This window comes from Clarias gariepinus, chromosome 14 (genome assembly GCF_024256425.1).
Source record: "Clarias gariepinus isolate MV-2021 ecotype Netherlands chromosome 14, CGAR_prim_01v2, whole genome shotgun sequence".
Taxonomy (NCBI): Eukaryota; Metazoa; Chordata; class Actinopteri; order Siluriformes; family Clariidae; genus Clarias; species Clarias gariepinus.
Window position 1 is genome coordinate 13,519,240 of NC_071113.1, and position 23,930 is coordinate 13,543,169.

At 37.6% G+C, this 23,930-nt stretch overlaps 1 protein-coding gene across 1 annotated transcript; it reads right to left on the minus strand.

The window, feature by feature from the left end:
- Positions 1-1,654: 1,654 nt before the first annotated feature.
- On the minus strand, positions 1,655-23,241 carry baiap2l1a (BAR/IMD domain containing adaptor protein 2 like 1a). The gene is made up of 14 exons (XM_053512020.1): positions 22,821-23,241; positions 21,043-21,118; positions 20,845-20,931; positions 14,159-14,220; positions 13,479-13,550; positions 11,810-11,944; positions 10,256-10,408; positions 9,608-9,763; positions 8,661-8,778; positions 8,309-8,522; positions 4,184-4,243; positions 3,900-4,038; positions 2,671-2,711; positions 1,655-2,578 (listed from the first exon to the last, which is right to left on the minus strand). Exons 1-14 carry the CDS (start codon positions 22,869-22,871, stop codon positions 2,506-2,508), a joined length of 1,437 nt encoding a protein of 478 aa, XP_053367995.1. The 5' UTR covers positions 22,872-23,241; the 3' UTR covers positions 1,655-2,505.
- Positions 23,242-23,930: the final 689 nt, after the last annotated feature.

Genomic DNA, 23,930 nt, shown 5'->3' on the forward strand with positions numbered 1-23,930 from the left:
CAGAATCTGTTCTTGTGGGCAAACACCTCACTAATACAACTTACAGTCAAATCTAGTATTGTAGATATACAATGACACCCATTATTTATTTAAATTTATATACAGTAGCAGTCAAAACCACAGCCAAGACCACTGAAGATGTGAAGTTTGTCTTTTATGGTGAAAAAAACCCTTACATCTGGCCAAGTCAAGAACACTCTGTGAGGTCATTGTATCAAAGTCTACCATCAAGAGACACTTTCCTAAATGAAAATACAGACAATTTATCTGTAGAACAAAAAGGACAGATTAGCCACTGCTAGAAGAAAATTTAAAAAATGTTCTGGAACAATATACTTTGAACAGATGAAACCAAGATTACAGTAACTTACACCACAACGGCTAAGAGAAGAATAGAGAAAAAGAAAGGAAGGGCTCATGATAAAAAAACAAACCACATGATCAGTCATACATGGTGGTGGCAGTGGAATTGGGTCACTGGTGTTTATGTGACTGCTGATAAATGGAGGATGAATTCCGAAGTGTAGAGAGATAATCTTTCTGCTCAGATTCACTCAAATGGTGCAAAAGTGATGTCAGTATTTTACAGTACAAATGGATAGTAACCTACACATACCATGAACGCAACTCAATAGCTTTTTAAGGCAGAACTGCCATGCTTTTTACTTACTCAAGACAAAACTGAAGGTAAAAAGAACCAGTAGCAAACAGGAACTGAAGGCAACTACAGTAAAGCCCTGAGTTCTAGAGATTGACTAAAAAAATCGATTTAGTTACATAAAGATTTTTGTAGGGTAATTCATGTTTTGCCACACTAAGGCCAATTTTTTAAAAATGTATATACAGTACCAGTCAAAAGCTTGGACACAAGATTGGATTTAATTTCTTTATACTAGAACACCACTGGATCCCAAGACTGTACGACTACATATGGCATTAGGTATTTAAGTAGCAACAACAGCAACAGTCAGTTATTTTAAGACATGAAGGTCAGCTGTTCTTGAATAGTTTTTGCAAGAACAGTATTTTCAAGTGCATTTGAAAAACCTGTCATGCACCATGATGAAACTGGTACTCATGAAGACCATCACAGGAAAGCAAGAACAAAACTTACCCTTGCTGCAGAGGAGGAGTTTAAAATTACTCAATATCAACTGTTCAAAGGAGATTATTGCATATTTTGGATGCCTTCAGTGTTGTTTTACAACATAGAAAGAAATTATCAGGAAAGACCATGCAATTAGAAGGTGCATCCACACTTCTGCCTGGTAATGTAATAATCATACCAGTGTTGCAATCTAAACTACTCACAAATTGGCTGGCAGCACAGCATCCTGTGTGGCAGAAGCAAATTATTTGCTGAGTATTTCAGAATTGTAACAAAATCTAAAAAATAATTCTAACAATTATTATTAATAATAATAATAATAATAATCAGGATATTCATAAAATTGTGATCAGTAGAAAAATCGCAAAAATGTGTACAGAAACAAATAATTTCACTTTACAAATACTTAGGAATCTGAGTGCATGTTAATTTTTCTTTAAATTGTCACCCGTTTGCATGTTAATAGTTAATACCATTATTGTATTAATCATGATATAATTAATATCCTCTGTAACCCTGAACACAAAGTAAACGTTTAAAAAAAGCTTCATGAAAAATCTTTTATTCCAGTGCTTTTTGACAGAAAATAGAACAATTAAATGATACAACAGATTAAAAAGGTAACCCATACATATTAAAACATAAGTAAATAAAATAGATTTAAAAAGAATGATTTGGACAATTCCCTACATTAAATGCATTTGTTAAATTAAAAATAAGAATACACAGCAGTATAACTAGGCACAGACAGAACCCGTTTTTACATTGTATCTTGAGCTATGCTGTTATTTTCCCTGGGACACAGTCAACACCAGGCAGGATTCTCTTTTAAAACTGGGAGAAATAAACTATTGTGCTATATTATGTGCTTTTATAATTACCTCATTTTCACATTACAACACTTAACATATTAGAAAAACTAGTATTTTTAAACAACACAAAGTTAACTGGAACTGATGACTGCATACCACTGCATACCATATGGAATATTGTATATTCATCCAGTATTCTACATACATTGTGATACTTGCAGTTAACATATTTGAACTTGATTCTGGTCAAGCTGTGGCTTTTGATCAAATAAGGCTAGACAGATATACTAAAAACTGTCACTGGTTTAACAGCTACAAAGACCAATATGGTCAAACAATGTGTTAAATTGATAAAACTTAAGAAAACACTTTTGGCTTTTGTACCCAGTTGAACTTATGTTAACTGTAAAACCAACTTATTATTCATTCAAATCCACGCAATTTTACATTTTAACTTGGGCTTGAATGTAAAGTTAAAAGCATTTATGGGTAAGCCCTTTAATTTTCCCAACTGCTTCCCAAACAAGCTGTTTAATTTGAACAACCAAAATGAAAATGAGGCTCAAATAAACGTGCTGAATGGTGTTAGATGATCGGCGCTGATCTGTCGTTTGTGACCGTGGGCCGCAGCCTGACCGTTGCAAAGGGATTCCCACCTCTGAGAAGGAACAGGGATTATTAGTCATTCAGAAGAAGGAACCAAAGAAAATTAAATAAAATCGATATTCCCTTCAGCAATATGTTACTCACCCAAGAAAAGGAGGCTTCGATGTGCCATTTGACAATGACACCTGTTAAATAAAAACATCAGAAGGTTTAGTACTACTGGCAGTGTTTTTCTTGTGCTCCCTGGCTCATTGCAGGCTAAGCAAAGCTGCCCTGTCAGACTGGTTGGATTAGAATATCAGCTTATTGTTACTGTTGTGCTGTCGGGAAACGACTGACGCCAAGAGGCACCAACAATATTCCATAATTGACAAAGAATTTTAAGAATTTTTAAATCTTTAAGTACATTGAAAGTAAAATGTAAAAATGGATAAAAATTAACACCGCAACTAAAAAGTTAAAGTAAAAATTTGCCTGATTTTGTTCAGCTGTACTGGAAGTGAAACCTGTGCAAGTCATCCAGCCCCTAGGGGTGCTTTTGAGACATCTTGCTTTAGAGCACATTGCTGTCATTAGGGGGCAGAATTATGCCATGTTCCCAGATCCCAGCCCTACCAGTTACCCAACAATACAAAATCCAAGCCAAGTGGCAACAAAGTGCACTTTCTTGTACCTTGCCGTTTCAGTTCTATGCCATTTCTCCCAAAGCCAGGAAGTCAGTTTCAACAACCATTGTCTGCAGTACTGGGAGACTCAAAAGTGTGCAACCATGGATATCTGGTAGAGTGAGCACTAAAGATGTTCATGTGCTCGAACACTCTACTCTTTGTCCTCCCTCCTTCTCCCGTGTGTGTGTGTGTACAAAACCAGGCAGGGAGCATTTCTTTTAAATGTCTGTTCTTTTTTTTTTTTTTAGGACAATGGAAGCAATGCAAAGGATTCCACAAACCTTCACTTGTTCCCCATAACAAAAGTTATACACAGGCTTGTCTTTTTTCCATCTAATTTTCGTTTAAACTTTAGGTTTTTATACATTTTTGTTTAGTCTGTAATCTTGCAATCTAACATGTAAAATCGAAAGTGAATGGAGACTGCTTTGAGCTCGCTTGTTTTGAGTAGTGGTATACACCTGCAGAGTAGCAGAGTAGACATCAGGTTTCAGGTTCATCCCCAGAGGGAAATTTGACCTGCTGGAGAGGGACAATCCCTCAAGTTTTTTTTGTTGTTGTTTTTGTTTAACTCGGCAGAGCTCAGAAGACATCATGCATTAAGTGCTGAAACAGTCTCAGCTTTAAAAACATTGTCTGATTTTAAAAAAAATCAGAAACACTTAATAGAGAAAAGATGGACTGGAGTGTAGGTGTGGGTTATACCGTGCTCTGTGATGAGGGAGTGGAGGGCTTCCTGGATGAGTCACCATAGTCAGGGGGAGGCAGAAACACAGGCTGCTCTTCCTCCTCCTCATCCTCCTCTTCCTCTTCAGACCGCTTACAGAGATCTGCCACGTTCATGCTGTGCAAAGGGGACATACACATCCAGCAGGTTGTATAAGAATTACAAATCACTCATGTCCTTTAAAGCAAGTACCAGGTTAAATATTATAAAAAAGCAACATTACCTTGATTAAAATTACTAGTTATTTAGGGAAAAGACTCACAGGTTTGAGAGCACAGGCTCGCTGTAAGGTCGGCAGTACGACGATGGAAACCAGCCTCTCCTGTAACAACAACCCTGATATCACAAAAAAGATCTGACAAACACACACACATACGTATGCATTTCTATAAGTCATGTTTGATAAATACAATTTATGGCTGCATGAAAAGACAGATGCAATCTTCCCATTATTATCGAGAACAAGCGAGCCACTGTAGAGGTGTGTTTCTGCCACCGGTGGGAGACATGCATTAAGGCTTGGTTGCTTAGAAACTGTCTTATACAGGGGAAAGTCAATCGTAACTTTGAACTAGAGCACTTTAAACCCGCGTCAGTAAAAGAAAGACACAAAGACATTTCTCAAAACTGTAATGACAACATAATGGCTTCTGGGAGAAAATTGTGACAAAGGGCAACTTGGCACAGACATGTAGTAACCACACTGCTCATTTTTATTCATTCCAAAACAAAAAATAAAAGGAAGAAAACAAAAAAAGCACAAGCAATTATACAGATGCTTTGACTGAGCAATGGCCTCGAAATAACTTCACTGGTCTATTCCTAACCACTAAATTTGCTCTCTAATAGCATTAAAGACATATTCATGTAAAAACATGTGCTTAAGGCATCTTGAGGTGTAGACAGTATTTTCATCATTTTTAAAATTCGTTCTAAATCGATGTCCTGTTGTTTGTGAATTTGACAAAAAAATAAATAAAAAATGGTGGTTGGCCTTAGGTTGTGGATCACATGTTCAAGCTTACTCTAGGAATAGGGAATATTTAAATCACACAGTGATTGGTTAATTGTACACAAACAGATATACATCTAAGAATGTTATAAAATAGTACAGTCACAGCCAGTAGTTTGCATACACTAAATGGCCATGATCATTTTGGCAATATTGGGCTTTCAGTGATTTTAAAATGTTGTTGTTTTTTTCACCTGAAGCGACCCACTGTTGATAACCACCTTTAATAGAAAAGATTTCCTTCAATTGAGTTATCAGAAATCAACACAGGGTGAAAAAATATGCATACACCCACTTAGACTATTAATTCAGTGTTGATAATAGATAATATTTGAAACATTTTAATTTACCAAGCCTAAAGCCTGTCAACTTCCTGGTAGAGATCTCTGTGCAACATTAAATGTTTCTGTGACAGCACTCACTGGATTGATCAACATGCAGTACAACAAGAAAGTCCAAGGAGCTCGGTGCAGATCTGAGAAATATGACAGAAGGTTTAAACAGATCAGGAACATCTCATGGACCTACTGCTGAAGCAGCTACAGATTTTCCAAATCCCCAAAGCAAATTTATCCAAATTTACTTTATTGGGAAGTGTAGCCAGTTTGTAAAGGTCTAGAAGACGACGCAAACTGTCACCTTCAGCTGAAAGGAAATTGGCTCAGATGGTCGGAATAATCAAGCGACAGTTATATGTCTATAGAACTAAAGACTGCCATCCAACACCTTCGGGTCTCCAAGTGGCGCAGTGGTAAAGTGCTCTCCCTATTATCCAGAGATCGCAAGTTCCATTCCTGGGTGATGCTGTAACCTCTCGCAGCCAAAGGTCGACTGGCATCACGTGGTTCGGAGGAAACACGTGATAGTCTTTGGGCCTCCCGACTGACTGGTAGGAGTAGCCTTAATATTGGAGGAATTGGACATGACTAAATTAGGGAGAAAATCAACACCTTCACTCTGTAGCTAAACACATGAGCAAATAAAAAGTCTTCTGGAGGAAAGCTTGGACGCATGTTTGGAAAATTAAAAGTAGGGCATTCAACCTCAAGAATTCTTTATATACACAGTTAATCATGGCGGTAGATTTTGTGGTTTGTGGCCGTTTTGCTGACAGTAGAACTGAAATAATGAAGGAGGACTATCTCAGAATTCTTCAGCATAACCTAAAAATCACTAGCTTGACACAGTTGAAATTTCATTCAAATTCAATACTCTAGCAAGACAATGACCCCAAAAACAACAAGGTGGTTGTTTGTAAAATAAGAAAGGAAATTTAACTAAGCTTTTGGGGCCTTAACCCTATCAAAAATTTGTTGGACCATGCTCTAAGGTCAGGTCCATGCCAGGAAAACCAAAAACATTTAATTGAACTCTACCAATTCTGCCAAGAACGGTGGTCCAGAAGCTGCTAAAGGAAAAACATTTAAACTAATTTGGTGCACTGTATGTATAATTTTAATTCTGTCATAATTTCAGAAAACCTAGAAATAAATTACAAATGTGTTCACCAAATTCTTGGGCTTTTCTTCTATTAAAAGATGTACATATAAAGATGTACAGTGGAACTTTGGATTACGAGCATAATTCGTTCCGGAAGCGGACTCGTATTCCAAAACACTCATAAACCAAATTAAATTTTCCTATAAGAAATAATGGAAACTCAAATTATTTGATCCACAGCCCCTAAAAAAACAGAAATAATTAATACAAAATATAAAGTATAAATAAAACAAATTAACCTGCACTTTACCTTTAAAAAAAGTAAAAATAAATCTTGACAGATAAGTGTTTCCGTTTATGCGCGCAGGCGCTGTGTGTGTGTCTATGTACTGTATGTGTGTGTGAATCTAAAGTAAGCGAAGAGGAGGAATCAGCCTCTCCCGTCTTCCCCTTCTCATTTTGAACAGTAAATCTTTCGCCTTTCTTATTTGAATTTCAGACAAACACATAAACGGAAAGACTGTTTTGTCAGAAACATTTGCAAGAAACATCGCTAATGACACTCGCGTGAGCGAGTGTCTAACGGAATTACACTGACGAAATTACTGCTGTAAAGTAAAACAAACAAACAAACCTGCACTTTGAAAAGAATTGCGACAGAGCAGTGTTTATGTGTAGAGCAGAGTGTGTGTGTGTGTGTGTGTGTGTGTGTGTGTGTGTGTGTAGCCGAGAAGTAAGTGTGTGTGTGTGTGTGTGTGTGTGTGTGTGTGTGTGTGTGTATAAAGGGGCACAGTGTCAAATTGTGCACGGGCACACATAACGACAGGCTAATAAACTGGATCTTTAACCTCTCTAATGAGACTTTTTTTTGCTTTACACTCGCACACACGTTATAAGAAACAGTACACGCGCTTACAAACACAAAATAAAACAAGTGGTCACAGTGTTCTAGTAAACAGTACATGCGTGCATGGATGTTGATTATACCAGTGAGAGATGCGCACTAAGATCTAGCAGGGGAGACAATTAACCACAATTAATTGTCATGAAATTCATAATCCATGCACATAAATCTAACCGCAAACACAGCTGCTGTAAAAATGGTTGTAGTCTCCAAACTCCTTAAGACTGTATTTTATTAATTTCTCATGCTCAGTCTTGGACTTCGATAGTTTTTGTGAATAAAGTGCAAAAAGTCTGTATGCTTTAATAAAACCTATTGAAACACACCATCAAGAGAAGCCAAGCAGAAACTTGAATGAAACGGATAAATAAATTGCTTAATTGCTGTGTAGGCCAAGCCTTTTAATTTGCTGGCTGTGATTTAAATTTATTTCACACTAGCACATATATCCTTTATTCACTGGAGCTTCATTTTGTGACCTTCTCACTATGAAACCATTTGTACTGGCAATTGTTCTAAATACAGATTACAGAATACAGATTATAATGCATCAGTGAGCTTGTAAACGTATGCAGTGTGTGACAAAGATCTGAGAGAGCTGTCATCTTATCTTCTGTCTTTGGCGATAAAGTCGCTGTGCTGTAACTATGGCTGAGATCTTTAAACAGTGTCTGTGCGGAGTATAATTAAGAAGTTTAGTCACTCTAAGAAAATGACCAAACTAATTCAAGTAATGAGTCAAAGTATCAGAACATTCGTTTGTATTTGGGATCTTTGACATACCAAACATACCACACCGAGCCCTGTAAGCATTTCAGGAGTACAAAATTGACGACAGAGACAGACAACCAGTCTTTCCACTTCTTTCTTTTTTGCCAGAAATGATCTTGCATTATACATCCGAAAGCATAGAGTCATGAATCTCAGAAACAGTCGCTCGACACCAAATTGTCAGAAAACACAAAGCGTTGTTTGTGCTGCGAAAAACATACCATCTATTAATAAAGCCCCACTGAGCTTATCGGACTTACTGTCCAGTTTTCTCCAGTTCCCCGTAGAGCCAACCATCCTTCTCTTCCTGAATCAGCAAAATGATGATTTCTCCATCATCGAAGCTGAGCAGGGACTCGTTGTTGCCAGCTGTGTGTGGGAAAATGGTCTGCATTCGTGGCTTTTTTAGTATGTTCATATCACTAGACACAGATGTGGATCTGGACATTCCATTGCCATCAGAACTGTCTTGGTCTGTTGGTTTCAGATCACAACACATGGATCAGTTTATTCAAATCCTGACAAATTTAATATAGCAAACCTATATAACAATGGGACCAAAAAAATTGTTAGGACTTTGTTGATGGATTATGGGAGAGGTTTCTAACTTGCCTGAGTAAGGCTCTGGAGAGACCATGCTTCTGGGGATCTCCGGTGAGAACATATTCGCTAATGGACTGGTCTGAGCCTTCAGCGGTGGAGCTGGTGGAGGAACCATGGAGTCAGAATTCTGAAAGAAAAGAAGCCCAATAGGAAGGGAGGTCGTAAAAACCTGAAGAACTTATTGCAACATTCATATTAAAATGCTATGGACACCTGACCATTACATGTGCGTCTTCCCAAAACTCTTGCCACAAAGTTGGAAGCAATCATTCGTTTTGTATGCCTTTGCATGCCATACATATTTCTCTTCAATGAAACAAAAATTACAAACCTATTCTAACATAATAATGCCTGTCAAGGTTGGTGTAGAACAACAGGTGACCTCCAAAAAAAGCCCACAAAACACAAGAAACTGGGACGAGCTGGAGTTCTGACTGTAACCCAGACCTTCTCATCCACCATCAGAGCCCTACCTTACTAATGGTTTCTTAAGGCTAAATGGACACTAACCCCCAAAATCTCTCTTTAAGATCTAGTGGAAAGCCTTTCCAGATGAGTGAATGGTAAAATAACGTAAATGAGGGACTACAATTGGAAAAAGGCATTCAAAAATCAGATACAAGTATGATCAACAGAGGTCTACAAACTTCTAGTCATATAGTAGACATGTCATATACACATGATAAATAAAAACCGAGGGCTTCATTCCACAACACCGTTCTAGACTCAGTGTTGCAAGCAGCCCAGGAAGCTACAAGCCATTACAGTAGTTTAACAAAAGTTACCCACAAGGAAGTAACCTTTACCTAGGTTTAATGTTTGAAAGATCTTCCTCATTCAATACAGATTTTCCAAATATTTTTATTTTTACAAAACAGATAATAATCTTTACGAGAAAATCTGGCTTAAAATCCAGTTTAATCATTCTCTAATGCAAACTGAGCACACAGACTCACCCTGTCGAAGTGCTCCACACGAGGAGAAGACTTTGGCGTGTTGGAGATCGGGGTGCGCATGCCTTCAATCATGGATATCACGGTGTCCGGTACCTGGAGGGCATCAGTGCACTTGTTTTGCCAGCTGGGCAACTTCATCGAGAGAATCTCCTTTGCCTAAGAATCAGGAGAGACGACAAAGGAACAGGCGCAGGCCACACGGGAATGTTTTAACACGACTTGGTGTACAACAAAGCGACTTCTCAATAAATGAACATTAAGCAATGTGTGAAACATTTGTCTCGCTTACTTGGCTAACCGTTTTGGAGAAACAAAATTTCTAGATAAATCATAACACTAGTTCAATGACGACATATTTCTCAATCGTTAGTCTCATGATTGCAAAAATTGTAAAGAAAAAAATTGTTACATTTGATACAAAATGTATTACAAAATTATATTACAAAATGTACAAATGATATTGTAATGTCTATTAGACGCACAGTATTAGGAGCCACAATCATTTTAATAAAAAAAATCAACAGTTATTACTACAAAAAATTAAATACATTGTAAAAACAGGCATCATTTATGTTTTATAAATCTGAAAAATTCCAACATATAAGCATGCATGCATTATAAAAAATATATATATAAAAAATTGGTTACTTTGTCATGAAAATCTGCCATCTGATAGGATAAAGTGCAGTGTTTGTCTACTAGGAAGCAGAACCTTCTCTTCTCCTCCAGCAGGGCCTCCCTGCAGCCTTCTGCTATAAACTTTTGCATGTCTGTCTGCCCCGAAGAAATCGACTCCAGATACTAAAAGACCAAAATCAGTTTTCCATATAGTTACATTTTGTCAGGCACAACCCATTAGAATGTTACAGTAGAAAGTTTGCTCTGAAAACACACACAAGTCTATATAATAGTGCCATTAACTGGGAAATATGTTCATCTGTACGTTAATAAGTCGTGTCTTTCAGCCCCAATACCAACACAGTCACTATTTAGTGAGTAATGATGTCTGTAGACAGAAGACATCCACCACCCACTATGACTAACAACAATCTCAGAAATGCTGAGCGGCAGATGAGAAGCAGATATCCACCGCTCGCAGGATTCCCTTTCCTATTATCTCCCTGTGCCTGAGTTGTCATAGTGACCACGCGAGTGGGTTCTCTCGGGTGTCGATTTCAGCCTCTTGTCACAACCTTGTAGCTCGTCTCTATATGAAGGACACGTACACTCTATTAACCTCTGATGTCGCTTTGTGCTAATCAGCCAGACATACATACATACGTGTGACCTTCTGCAAATATAAATGACGTGTACTGTAGGCTGGTTATGCATTAAAAGCTATTAATAATCCGACATCCAAACTCAAAAACTTTCCACTTTGTAGACTTGCCCAGAGGGTTAAATATACTGGGATACAGTAAACCCATAATATATATTTGAATATTAAGCTTTGTCCTTACTTAATATAGGAACGCTTTCTGCACCTCTTACACTAAAATAAGCATTCTTCACAATACCAAAGTCTTGTCAGGTTTTTTATTTATTATTATTTTTTTATTGACGTCATTTCCGTCATTGCCTGAGGGCAGACAGTACGCCTTTACAGAACAAAACCACCCATGGCACAAGGTTCCTGATGTAGCACTGCAAATCAAGCTAAAAGGCGTGTGCGTTTTAATTTAACTATATTTAAAACTGACACAAATCTCATTCAGACGCGAGTACAGCATTTAATTACGACAATCATCAAACACAATGAATTCAACACAATGTCACTCACGGTGTCATTCAACACAGTGACAAGCTTTGCATTATAAGTGGAACACATTATATATTGGAATATAATAAAAAGTAGCAATAAGTAATACTTGTCCAGACACAATCTAAACATATCCTTAGACGTAAAAACATGCCGTTATAATCCCAAGCAGCGAAAGATAAAAAAATGGCAATAATTATTTAACAGAATGTGCTTGGTAATTCAAAAACCAGCAACATCATGTCATCAGAGTGCATAATTACTAAACACAACTACTAGAGAGAAGGTATACACCTGAAAGGAATATTATTAGCTAAAAAAGACCTCAATAACAAAAGTGAAAATTAGTTATATGATAAAGGAAAAGAAATCATCAGAATAAGGAAAAGAATGAGGGAAAAAAGCCCTTTGTGCTGATTTAAAAAAGTATGAAGAAAGCCGACCTCATTTTCTTTGAAGTCGTACTTGCTGGAATGCTTCCCCTGGCTTTTTCGGCGCAATTTCTTCAGATCTGCATGAGATTTGTCCAGCGAGTCCTGCCTCAATTTGTGTTCAGACTGGTATCTTTTGAATGTGGCCTGAAATAAAATAGAGACACAGTACCAGCAGAGTTTGTAAATCACATTCATAATCAGAAATGGCAGTGCTATTTGTGTCCAGTGCTTTGAAATGGAAATGGTCTTATATATAGTCACAACTGTAAGCATTTAAACAGCAACAGTTTATCACTCTGCCTCTTGAAAACAAGATCTGATTGACGTGCTTTCAGCTTTAATTCATGGGCTTGAACAAAAATATTGCATTAACCATATACAAATTGCATTTCCCTCTCCTCATCTTCATAGACTTAAAAGTATTCAGACAACTAACTGAAAAACAGTGCAATGTCCACCCATGTGCCTCAAAATTAGTATTATTCTTTTAAATAATTACTGTATGATTTTGGAGACGAAAGATTTCAGTCTGGAGTTGATTCCAAGTGTTGATTGTTTATTTGGTAGCTGTTCATGGGAACTTTTAAAATGTGGCCCGAACAGAATTTAATGCAATTAATGTAGGCCATCATTGCTGACGCCGAGGGGGAAAAAAACCCTAAAATAAAATAAATAAATAAATAAATAAATAAATAAACAAAACTTAATCAATGAAAAGCAAGAACACACACTTACAATCTAAGCTTATCATTATCAAATTCGACAAACAAGAGAGGTCTTCATAAATGTAAATACAGACGCATACAAACAACTGGTAACATTCAAAAAAGCGAGGAAGCCTGCCCAGACCTGGAACAAGATTCTATAAGATTAATTTGTAGTAGAACGATGTACTGTAATAGGAAGAATATGGAGCAGGAAAGAAAGAGCTTTCCAAAGCAAGAAAGAATGATCCAAAGCATATCACATTATCTATCGGACATGGCGAGGGCAGAATTAGGGCATGAACATGTTATGAGTACGGCTGCAAGTGGAACTGGGTCACCAGGTGTTTATTGATGATGTGACTGCTGATAAAAGTAGGAGGATGACTACTAAAGTGTATAAAGATTTACATGTTCTGGTCAGATCAAATGGTGCAAATAAATATGTTGGAGCTCATTTCTTTTACCATTAGACTGAACATAATGTAATAACAGTTTGTTCAATGATTGTTGTGAGGAATGAAGGATAGGGGGGGTCAACTGAAATAGGTCATCATCATTTTAAAAAGATCATAACATGCTTTTCTCCACATGGCTCTTTAATGTGTTTGCTGAATCTCTCATTGAACATCTTTAGGATGGTACCGTTCGTGTGCTTGCATTTTTTTGATCTATTAATAATTTAAATATTCTTCCCAAAATGAAACAACCTTACATTTATCCAGTCATCTTTAGAAAGTGTTATGGCAGATCTGGTGCCAACACACCTACTGACATGTTTTTGGCAAGTACACGGAAACTAGAAAACCCTTGTACAGGAAACACAGACAGAAGAAGATGAGCCAGCAAACTGTAACCCAAGCTCTGGATCAAACCTATGGCTGTAAGGCAGCAACACTGTGGTATTCATAATGACCCCCCCGCCCCCAACACACACACAATCTAATTATAGTTTCAGTGAGAAATTTACTTACAGTCATGTATTTGACATCCATATCAGTTTTCTTCTCCAGTTCTCCAATGAGCTCTCTATGGAACCTTTTGAACTGATAAGAATAAAAAAAGCAGATGGCATGAGAAAAAAAGGTAACATTAACAGTCGTAACACTAACAGGATAATTGTGTTGCATTGCACCTACATAAATCTAACAAGAGGCATATCTTATCTGTAGTTAAATATTCACAATCATCTGAGAATGCGTATAGCCAAGATAAACCAATCGAGGCGTTCTCAAAGAAAGGCTGAAGGTTACTAATGTGGAAATATTTCAGCGGCCACATATGACCCTGCAACGTACAAAAAAAACTCTACAGTGAAAAGCATAATTGGCAACAATGTAGGAATTACGACTCAAAAAGGAAAGATCATCATACACTCTGTAGATTGCAGAATACTGTGACCTTCTAAGAATGGATGAACAGTCTCTGTGTATATAAAAAAAAATAAAAAAGATTAAAGTCTGTCTGAAGAGACATTGTGCTATTTTAAGTGAAATGTGATTTTAGTGTCGCTTAAGTGTGTCGTCTGTGAACTGAGGTCGAGGTGGCACAGCAGGCACTGAAGTCAATGGCACAGCTGGAGGGTGAATAGAAAGAAGGGAAATAAGAAAGAGGGAAAAGAAAAGAAGAAGTTGTGTCACTCTTGCTTCCTTACAGTCTGCTCCAGCTCCGTCTGAACCTTCTTGTGCATTTCAGAGATCTCCATCAGGACCACCCCTGCAGACAAAAATGACAGCTTAGTATGCCAGACACAAATTATTGGCAGTTCAAACATTTTGCTAGATCACTGGATAGTTTATTTCATCATAACCTAAAAAAAGGATTTATTCTATAAAAAAAAAAAAATAATAAAAAATCAGCATTAAACCCATACTTTTGCAACAAATCAGGGTTCAGCAAATGTTATTTTAGCTTGCTGGCACTTATCTGGCATTACTCACGTAATCTAAACCCCAAAGCAAACAAACAGAGGCAAGGGGCTACATGACGGTGTGCATTAGCGGTGCTGTGTATGAACAGTGATGCTCTAATAGCAGCTACAACGTTATTACCTTGCAAAGGTCAGCACATTAAGCTGGTAAATGCTGCCTTTGTGGAAAGGGGGGACATGCGGACAAGGTTTTTACTGCATCTCTATGAACAGAGAAAGTATGGACAGATGGATCTTCCAAAGCAAGAACATGCTTAGGTACAGCTCTTTAAGACAAATATCAAACAGGAGTGGGCAGATATTAGTGTAGAAGGAAACACATACAGGCATAAAGAGGTTAAAAAAATAATAATAACGGTTTAGAAAAAGTTGATGTCTACATTAGTAAGGACAGCGTTTCCACAGACCAGCTACAGCCTTCTCGATTAAGTCCAGAACACCTGCCCTTCCTTCAACACCTTGCTTTTATCTTCTAATTATGGCTTTTCTTGAGACATGCACACACAGATACTCTGAAATGGTCTGTCTGCAGTTACAGCCTCCACTGCTGGGCAAAAATACCAGATGAAAAAAAAAAAAAAAAAAAAAAATTTATATATATATATATATATATATATATATATATATATATATATACACACACACACACACACACACATACATACATACATACATACATACACACACACACATACATACACACTGTATCTTGTTTGTTTTTATTTATTTATTTTATAAAGAAAAAAAATCACTACAAAACAGCAGTACTACCCCACCCCCCTCCCTCCAAGTGAACATGAATAAATTTTAAACGTTAGCTGATATTCTACAATAATACCTTATTTATAATACCTAGCAACAACGAAAGTGCTCTGGAAACATAACAGAGATGAGATGTAATTAAAAATGCTTGAGGGGGCAGGACACTGCATGCCATCGCGCTATGCAGATACCATGCCTAGCTTTTATATATATATATATATATAAAAAAAAAATAAAAAAAAAGCATTCTGTTGGCTTGCATAGCCGAGGTTATATTATGAATAAAAAAACTCCAGTAAATGTGGGCTTTAAAAATGGATGCAAAGGTGCCAAGTACGCAAGTGTGTTCCAGTGAAGCGAGCAAAGACAGGGAATCTGTTTCAATTGAGGACAGACACACATGCTTCCTTGCCAGGGTGTACACTTTGCTTATGAGATGGCATGACAAGAAAGTTGCTGCACAAAATAATAATAATAAAAAAAATAAAAATTCAGGTAGTTGGACTGATTAATATAAATGTTTTTTAGGTATAAATGTGCGAGCCTGAGTGTGTGTTTCTCACAACCTTGTTTTTAAAAAGATGGGATACATGCATAATTTATTCCTGTCAAAATAAGATGAAAAGCATCTCGCACTCTCTGCTGACTAATGGGTCTGATTAGCACTCTCTCTGTCGTGTCACTCACTGCCAGACAGATACTGCAGCTCTAACCTGCGCTCATCCAACACCCAGGCCATTACTTCTACAAGCAGTGCACACATCCTATGCTGAAGGATTAGGAGTATAGCACAGAGGCATGCTCAAATGTCCAATTTGCCTCCTCAATTTATGAGCACATGTTTACTAGATGTTTCTGAGCAGGCAAACGAAAAAAAAAATGCTTACTTTTTTCCCCTTTTATGATTTGTCTACAGTAATATATATCTCTTTTTTTCTCCCCACAAAAAATTTATTAAATAAAAAAAATTGGCCCTCACTCAAAAAAAAAAGAAAAAAGCAAGGGCTTATTTCAAAAGGACAATCAATACAAATAACAAAAACGAATAACAATTTAGAGCAGCCATTTAAGTAAACACTGGAAAACCTCTGTATAGGCACCAGCAGGTGGTACTCAGTGCTTTGTCTGTGTAAACACTAAACAATATCACCATCAATATCTCAGCCGTCTGGGACCGGTCCTGGAACACGATGGTCTATGAACGTAACAGAAAAGAATTTTAATACTTTAATTATACAGTAATTATTTTAGTAATTGTTTTTTTCCCCCCATTCTGTGACATTTTAGATAAAGGTTTATACTAGAAGATGGGATTTTGTAACAGTTGAGAGGGATAAGGGGTTGATGTTTATTTTTTTGATGAGCTGTGCATGTGACCCAAGTAAGCTTTTGAAAGCGCCAGAAAGCACTGTATCTGTACTGCTTTGCTATTTTATAACGGCTATCCCCATGTGCCCGGGTCTTTAATCTCCAGGTGGAGAACCTGCCAAAAGTGAAGCAACAAACACTGAGCAGAACCTTCCTGCCCTTTCACTGATGAACCTGCAAGAACAGCAACATCAGACTCTACTCAGTGGCAATGCCAGATTTGCAAAAGCACAAGCTGAGAACCAACTTTGGGATGTATCCAACCTTATCCTTGTCCCCTGAAATGGACCACTGACACTCCATCCCAGCCCTGGCCAGGATGACTCATTGGGATGCCTGAGGGTTGAGTAAAGCATCTAGATTCAGGCATTTTAGGCAAAATACGTAAACCAAGCTGAGTGCAAGCTAGATGTTTCACAGGGACAGAAAAAAAAATTGCTCACTAGGAATGTATAATCTTATCTCCAATGAAAGTCCAATGAAAATAATAAAAATGTTTTTCATTAGATAAGCAACATTAAGAGGCAGTTCTGTGGTCCCTGAGAAGATCCAGTCACACAGCCATCTCATTATTCAACCACTACTTATGCATTCTTTTTATGCTCTCACGTTCAGATGCAGTTAGCTCAGTGTGTGCGAATTGAATCTCAAAACACATAGAGCAACTGCAACCACGAAAGATGTTTTAAATTACATGTGGCACAGGCTCGACAAGAAATAACGTCACATCACTGCTAAATTTAATTGGTGTCTCATCACTGTTCATATAATTCCAATATTGGTTAAAACTGTGGTTTTCAACTCCAGTCCTAAAGGACCACTTACCTTGCACAGTTTAGTGTTTTCTCAGCTCATCGCACACCCAACGTAATTAACGAACAGCCTTTTCTTGAATAAAGTGCGTGTGATGGAGCAGGGAAAACACTAAGCAGGGCAGGTGGTCCCCCAGGTCTGGAGATGATAACCACTGGGCTAAGACATATTTGTGTATGTTGCTACCTTTACTTTAAACTTGTCACCTAAAATCAGTGGTATTATCATAAAATCGGATCTTGAGATGCCAACTGCAAGTCAACAACTACTGGACCGTGTTCTCCAGTCTCACTGTGTATCTGCTACTGTTGATTTAGATGACAACCAACATTTAAGGGCAGTCCCGAGGTTCCTCGAGATGAGCCGGTCTAAAACAAAAATACTGTCAAATTAGCCTATGTAAGCTGGTTTTAACCAGGCGCTACTAAACAAAGCTTATATTCTTATACTGGCATATTTCTTGGTGGCAGCCATGAGCTTCTGTTTGGATCATGGACAGGTGTGTCTCCAAATGAAATGGCTTTGGCCAATGCAAAATAGAAAATATGTGAGATTTTGGGACTAATAAAACATTATCATTATCAGCTTCTTTCAATATTCGAAGATCAGCTACTGTAGGTGCAGCATCACTCTTTAAAAATTTCCAACTATATGAATGTTACTAGAGATGGGGGAGAAGAAAAAAAAATCTATTCAACTATGAATCACATTTTTTACATTTATTAAAGAGATGCACCGGTCATTTGGCCAGAGTACAAACTTTGGGTTTAAAGTTTTTATTGTTAAATGCTGCACTTCGTTTTTAAGTGAGAAAACAAATGTTTTACAGAATAATCTACATTTAATTACTGATCTCAATATGGGGTTGAAGCTTTTGAACAAAACTAAGGTCTAAAACATTTGAGTTAGGACAACTATTTTGAAAGGTTCAATGTATTAAATTGCCATAACAAATCAGAATATTTATAAAATCATGATACTTACAAACCCATCTGTGTACAAACTAAACTCATACCCTCTGCATCATCAATTTTTGTTTAAACAAGCCAACTGGATTTTCCCCCTATTGTGACCTTCTATAAGAAAAGCCCTGCCCATACATACATACATACATACATACATACAATACATACTTCACACAAGGTGCTAAGCTTTAAATCATAAATGTGATTTTTCGCCTTTTCATTCATTCCTTCTCCACACATTACTCTGGTACAGGTTCTGTACATAACATTTGTGCCAGATCCCAACAGGCCATATGTGCCTTATAATATCCTATAAAGTGACTGGAAAAAAATTACAGTAACTGTATTTAACTGTAAATTCCACACACATTCCACAACATTCTTGTGCAAAAATTAATTTTTGACAAGCAAAAGAAAAAGATTGTATATAAGAAAATAAATATTTCTGGCAATCATAAGTTTATTTCCAGCTCTCCAGAAACAATGGAATCATGAACTATGCATTGAACTATACAGTACTGAACTATACAGTAGCTGTGTATGTGGTTTCTCATTCATAAGTAAACAAATTGTCTGCCTTTTTTAATCTTCATTGCTAAACAAAAATGCTGTACATCTGAAAGGAAGAATTAATGCATCTTTGAACTCATTCTTTGAAACCTGATACATAAGGAGAACCCCCAGGCTGAACAAACATTTCAACAACACAGTGATATTTAAAATAATTGACACACCCTCTAATGACGTCCGTCCTATATCTACTGAAGATCTCAGTAGTAGAGGGAACTTGTTTGCTTGGAAGCTTAAACTGCCTTGTTGTGGAAAATCATTATCATGTGACGTTTCAAACTCTGTGAAATCAGGATGTTCTGAGACATGATCCCAAGACTCAAAATAACAACATTACTTAGCCACTTCAAACCTAATTGGTAGTAAACCCATATGACAACACTACAAGCTGCTTGATAATATTAGCCATAAAACTGACTCCTATTTAATATCTTAAGCAAAAGTGCTGCTCAGAGACATTGCAAAAGACCATTATTGCTGTGGACGTTTAAGCAGGAAGTGTAGGATTGAGTCAGTTCAACTTAATTGGACCCTGTGTTTAAGTAAGTGTCCTACACACACACAAAAAAAAATCTTTTTTAAGTTTGAATCAAATGTTCAAACTCTGGCACAAAACCAGTACCAAAAAAAAAACAAAATAAAAAGGTATCTATTTTAATGGATATTGACAGACACCTGATTTTGATTACAAGGTGAAATAGCCATGTTAGAGCAGATAAATGATCTAACCATGCTAACTCTTGCTTTCTCTAAATAAACCCTAAATCAAAGGTTAGAAATGTGCTTTGGGAACCAACTACACCCTTATCTCAATTTCATGTCTCTAGCTACTCAGAGAACCCAATCCACTGAGTTATTTCTGTAGCATTTGTCACATTCCAGTCCAGCTGAAATGTTCCAGCGGCTCTTACAGACCTCTACATTTCTGGAACTGCAGTAATGAACTGCCACAATGGCAATTAATCATGCAGTGCCTTTTTGCAAAAAACAAGAGTGGTGAAAGTAATGAGAGAATTACATGCGGCAGCATGACATACTCAGAGAGAGAGAGAGAATGCGATTCTTAAGTCAATTTTTACGTCCCAAAAAGTGCATTTTAACTTCGGCATCGGCAACCTAAATGCTACAAAGCTTGAAGCAGAATTATGTGTAAAGATTCATATGAAGAGATAAAGCTAATACTCTTTTAACATCACAGTCCGTCTGAAATCATTTATTAATTACTGCTTAAAATAAATAATGTAACTGTTTTCAGACAAAAAAGGGATGAGGGACATCAAAGCGTTCTAAAGCAGATGGAGGATGATATTGGACAGGGAGACTAAGGAGGTGGAAGTGGAGGGTGGTCAGGCTCTCAGAGGGCAATGTTTGCTGCTGCTGCACTTTGCTCAACACTTGAGAGGATTCACACTGTCTGGGAGTCGTTCGTGGTGTCTGAAAGGGACTTCAGGGTTGAACACAGTCCTTGGGGTTAGAGGAAAAAAAAATCACACTAGAACTCAGACATTCTGCAGGTGGCCATGAATAAAAATCTAAACATTTATCTAAATGCTGGTATAGAGATCTGACCCCAAAATAAATAAATAAATTAAAATTGAGTGCACCACAGTTGTTCAATCAGGTGTATCTTGCATTTACACATCAGTGGATTATGGAGATGAAATGCAATTATTAAAATACATATTTAAAAAACAAAAATAAATAAATAAAATGCTGGCTAGCGCTGAAAGACCTGCCCTTTTCCCCCCACACACAAATGAATGTAGCGGCTTAGTCACTGCTAACAAACAGCTAGGACAATCTGTACTAAATATTCTGATACCAATATTCCAAACCAGCAGCAGTGAATCATCTACATTAGGACATGATCGACCTCTTCATCAGCATCCCTGGCCTATAGACACTCGCTCGCTCGCTCACTCACTCACTCACCCAACTCCCTGGAGACTGGTGATATAGCAGCATTCTCTCCGATCTTTGAGACGGCATCAAAATACGTCTTTCCAGCAAGCGTCATCGCTGTAAGAGGGAACTGCGCGTTTACTTATGCTTAGGTCTATAAGCACAAACATTAGCACAACTCATTGCTTCTATAGGTTTGATTTTGTGCATGTCTGTGGGTATGTTTACCTGTTACCGACTTCTCATAGTTTTTCCCCAGGTTTACAAGGTTGCGAAGTCCTGGGTTGAACTGCTCCATCACATTCTGTAAGACAACAGGGCAAAAAAAATTTTTTACATCAAAGACATGCAGATCCTTTAGCGTTTAATGAGTGATGGACCTGATTAAAAAAACATTTGTGCTCTTCCTGTTTAAAAATACCATATTGGTTGTCAGTGAAGTGCTTGTTTTGTTGGCAATTTTATTGTTTGTTTATAGCAATAACAACGTTGTCTTTTACAATACTGATAACACACACTGATATGAGTCATTTAACCAATCACCAAATGTTTTGTGTGTCAAGAGCATCCTGTCCGGCCTCAAATGCTAATTGGCACCTGCGTTTTTTTGGTTTCGTGCAATAAGAACACATTCTTAATCAACAAGTGAAGAAATATTACAATGTATAGCAAAATAACCCACAATAAACTCCATTTTAAATAGGTTTAAACTAAAGAATTCAAAAATTCTAAATATTCCTCTGTACATTGACAGTGCTCCATATGGTTTAAACTTTTCAATCAAACTTTAGGAAACATTGTTAAACCGCATTAACACAACCATTTCCCAACACACCTGGGATGATTAAGGAGTCCAGTGAAAAGCGCAGTCTAAATAAATATATGGTTAAAGATGAACTTCAAGGTGTGTACATTACATTTACAGAATTTGGGAGACGCCTTTATCCGGAGTGACTCACTTTTATTTCACTTTACTTCTGAGTTGAGGATTACGGGCCTTGCTTAAGGGCCCAACAGGGGCAAATTGGTCATGCTGGGGTTTAAACCAGTGACCTTCCAAACCGTAGGCCAATACCTTAACTACTGAGCTAGCCCTTGCAGCTTATTAGAAATGTTTATGTTTTGTACAGTTTTTCACTCTGCTCTATTTTTTTCCTTTATGATAAGAGCTTCCTCTACATCCACTCAAACTTGTTTTTTTTAATATGTATTTGGTCTCTGGTTATTAGATAGTGCACACACTGACAGCACACAACTCAGACACATGCATATAAACCTTAAAAGCAACCAGATTTTTTGCTAAAATAAATACATTTTATGTATGTTTGTGTCAGTGGGTATACGGGTGTGTGGGTTAAGGGGAGAGGAATTGATCATATGCATGTCTAGCCTGCTGAGAAGGAGAGTCCCCATTTCGGCTGGTGTTCTGGTGCTGTCCATCGAGTCTTTACAAACTAAAACCTCAAATCACTGACAATACGTTCTACTCTAAATATAGCATTACACATTATGTTTCATCATTAATACGTCTTTATCCTTGGATGTTCCCTTTTCAAAGAACAAAGTCATGTGATTCAGGCAATGAACCCACAAGTTGCATTTTCAGTTCCCGAGGCACACACCCATGACAAAAACAATGAGAGGACAGGTATGCAATACACACACTCATACACAAGAGATCAAACTGGTTTCCTTACACAACTCCAGAAACCTAACTGAAAGAGGAACAAAACTGAAAACTTAAAATTACAACTGAGAGGCAAGCATAAGCGAGAAAACATTAATATGAAGTACGAGACAAACTTTTTTCTGACAAATTAATTAATTAAACAATTAATTCATTAAGGTTAACCCTGATTCATGTTAACCAGGCAGGCAATATATATATATTAAAAAAAAACACACAACAAACTTTTCCATGATACTTCAAATGACAAGAATTTCTCGTCCCCCCAGCCCTGCCACACACACACACACACACACACACAATTCCCATTAATATTCACCTTGTACGTGCTTTCAGTCAGCTTGTTCACGTCGTCCGGGTCTCGAGACATTTTGGCCACCAATTCGTTTCAAACACGGGTGGCGGTGGGAAGTAACTGGGAGAAAAAAACAACAACAAGAAGCAATTCACTTGGCTGGAACTTTCCAGCAAATTCTCTTCCAGAAGTCCGCGTTACGAGAGGAAGCTTAACGAGTTCCTTCAGGTGGGAAATAGAACGCGCGCGCGTATGTGTGTACAGAGTCGCCTCTTAACACGAGCCTTTCCTCCTCGCTCCCTCGCTCGCACGCACGCGCGCGCACAGATGCCAGGAGAAGACTGAGCCGCGAGCGCGGTGTGTCACAGGTCGCCTGTGAAGAGGTAGGGTCCGTGACGTCATCCGCCGGTTCGCCTGATGAATGAACCGAAGCATTAGGCAGCTCGCGCAGATAGGCGGCTCATGTGCTTTTTAACGTCACGACTTGTTTTGTAACTGACCATTTGATGCATTCGTCCCCCAGCCAACCCCGTTCTCCAGGTCAACTTTTACCCGCCTCTCCAGGGTCGCCCTGCTCTCTCGACTTATTATAGCCATCTAATTTCATTTCCGTTTTTTCATTTTAAGTTTAAACCCTGATTAATTTCATGTTTACATAATCCATTGCCTAATTAAATATGTTGCAGTCATGTTGCAAGATATTTGATCAAAGACAACGACGGAAATACATAATTATAGTCATTAAAGTTCAAAACAAGCTAAAATGTAGGCTGTAAATCCTCATTAAAGTCGCAAGTAATTAGTGGTATTAATTTGTATTTGTCGCCATCTCATGGTCATAACAAGTAATTGGATTAGTTTTTCCAAAGCTTTGAAAAAAATGATATAAAAAGAAGTGATAATAAGTAAATGTATAAAACAATTTCAATCAGATCATCCCTGGGAGAGCTGCACCTAGCAGCATAGTACACAACGCCAGCAACATTTACACACACCTGCCGCCAAATCAGGGGCAGTGAGTGATCATATTACATCATATCGCAAACGTGCGCACACACACAAACACACAAACAGTTATTATTATTATAATAGCATTGATTTTTTTATTTTTTTTATTTTGTATAGTGGGGGCAC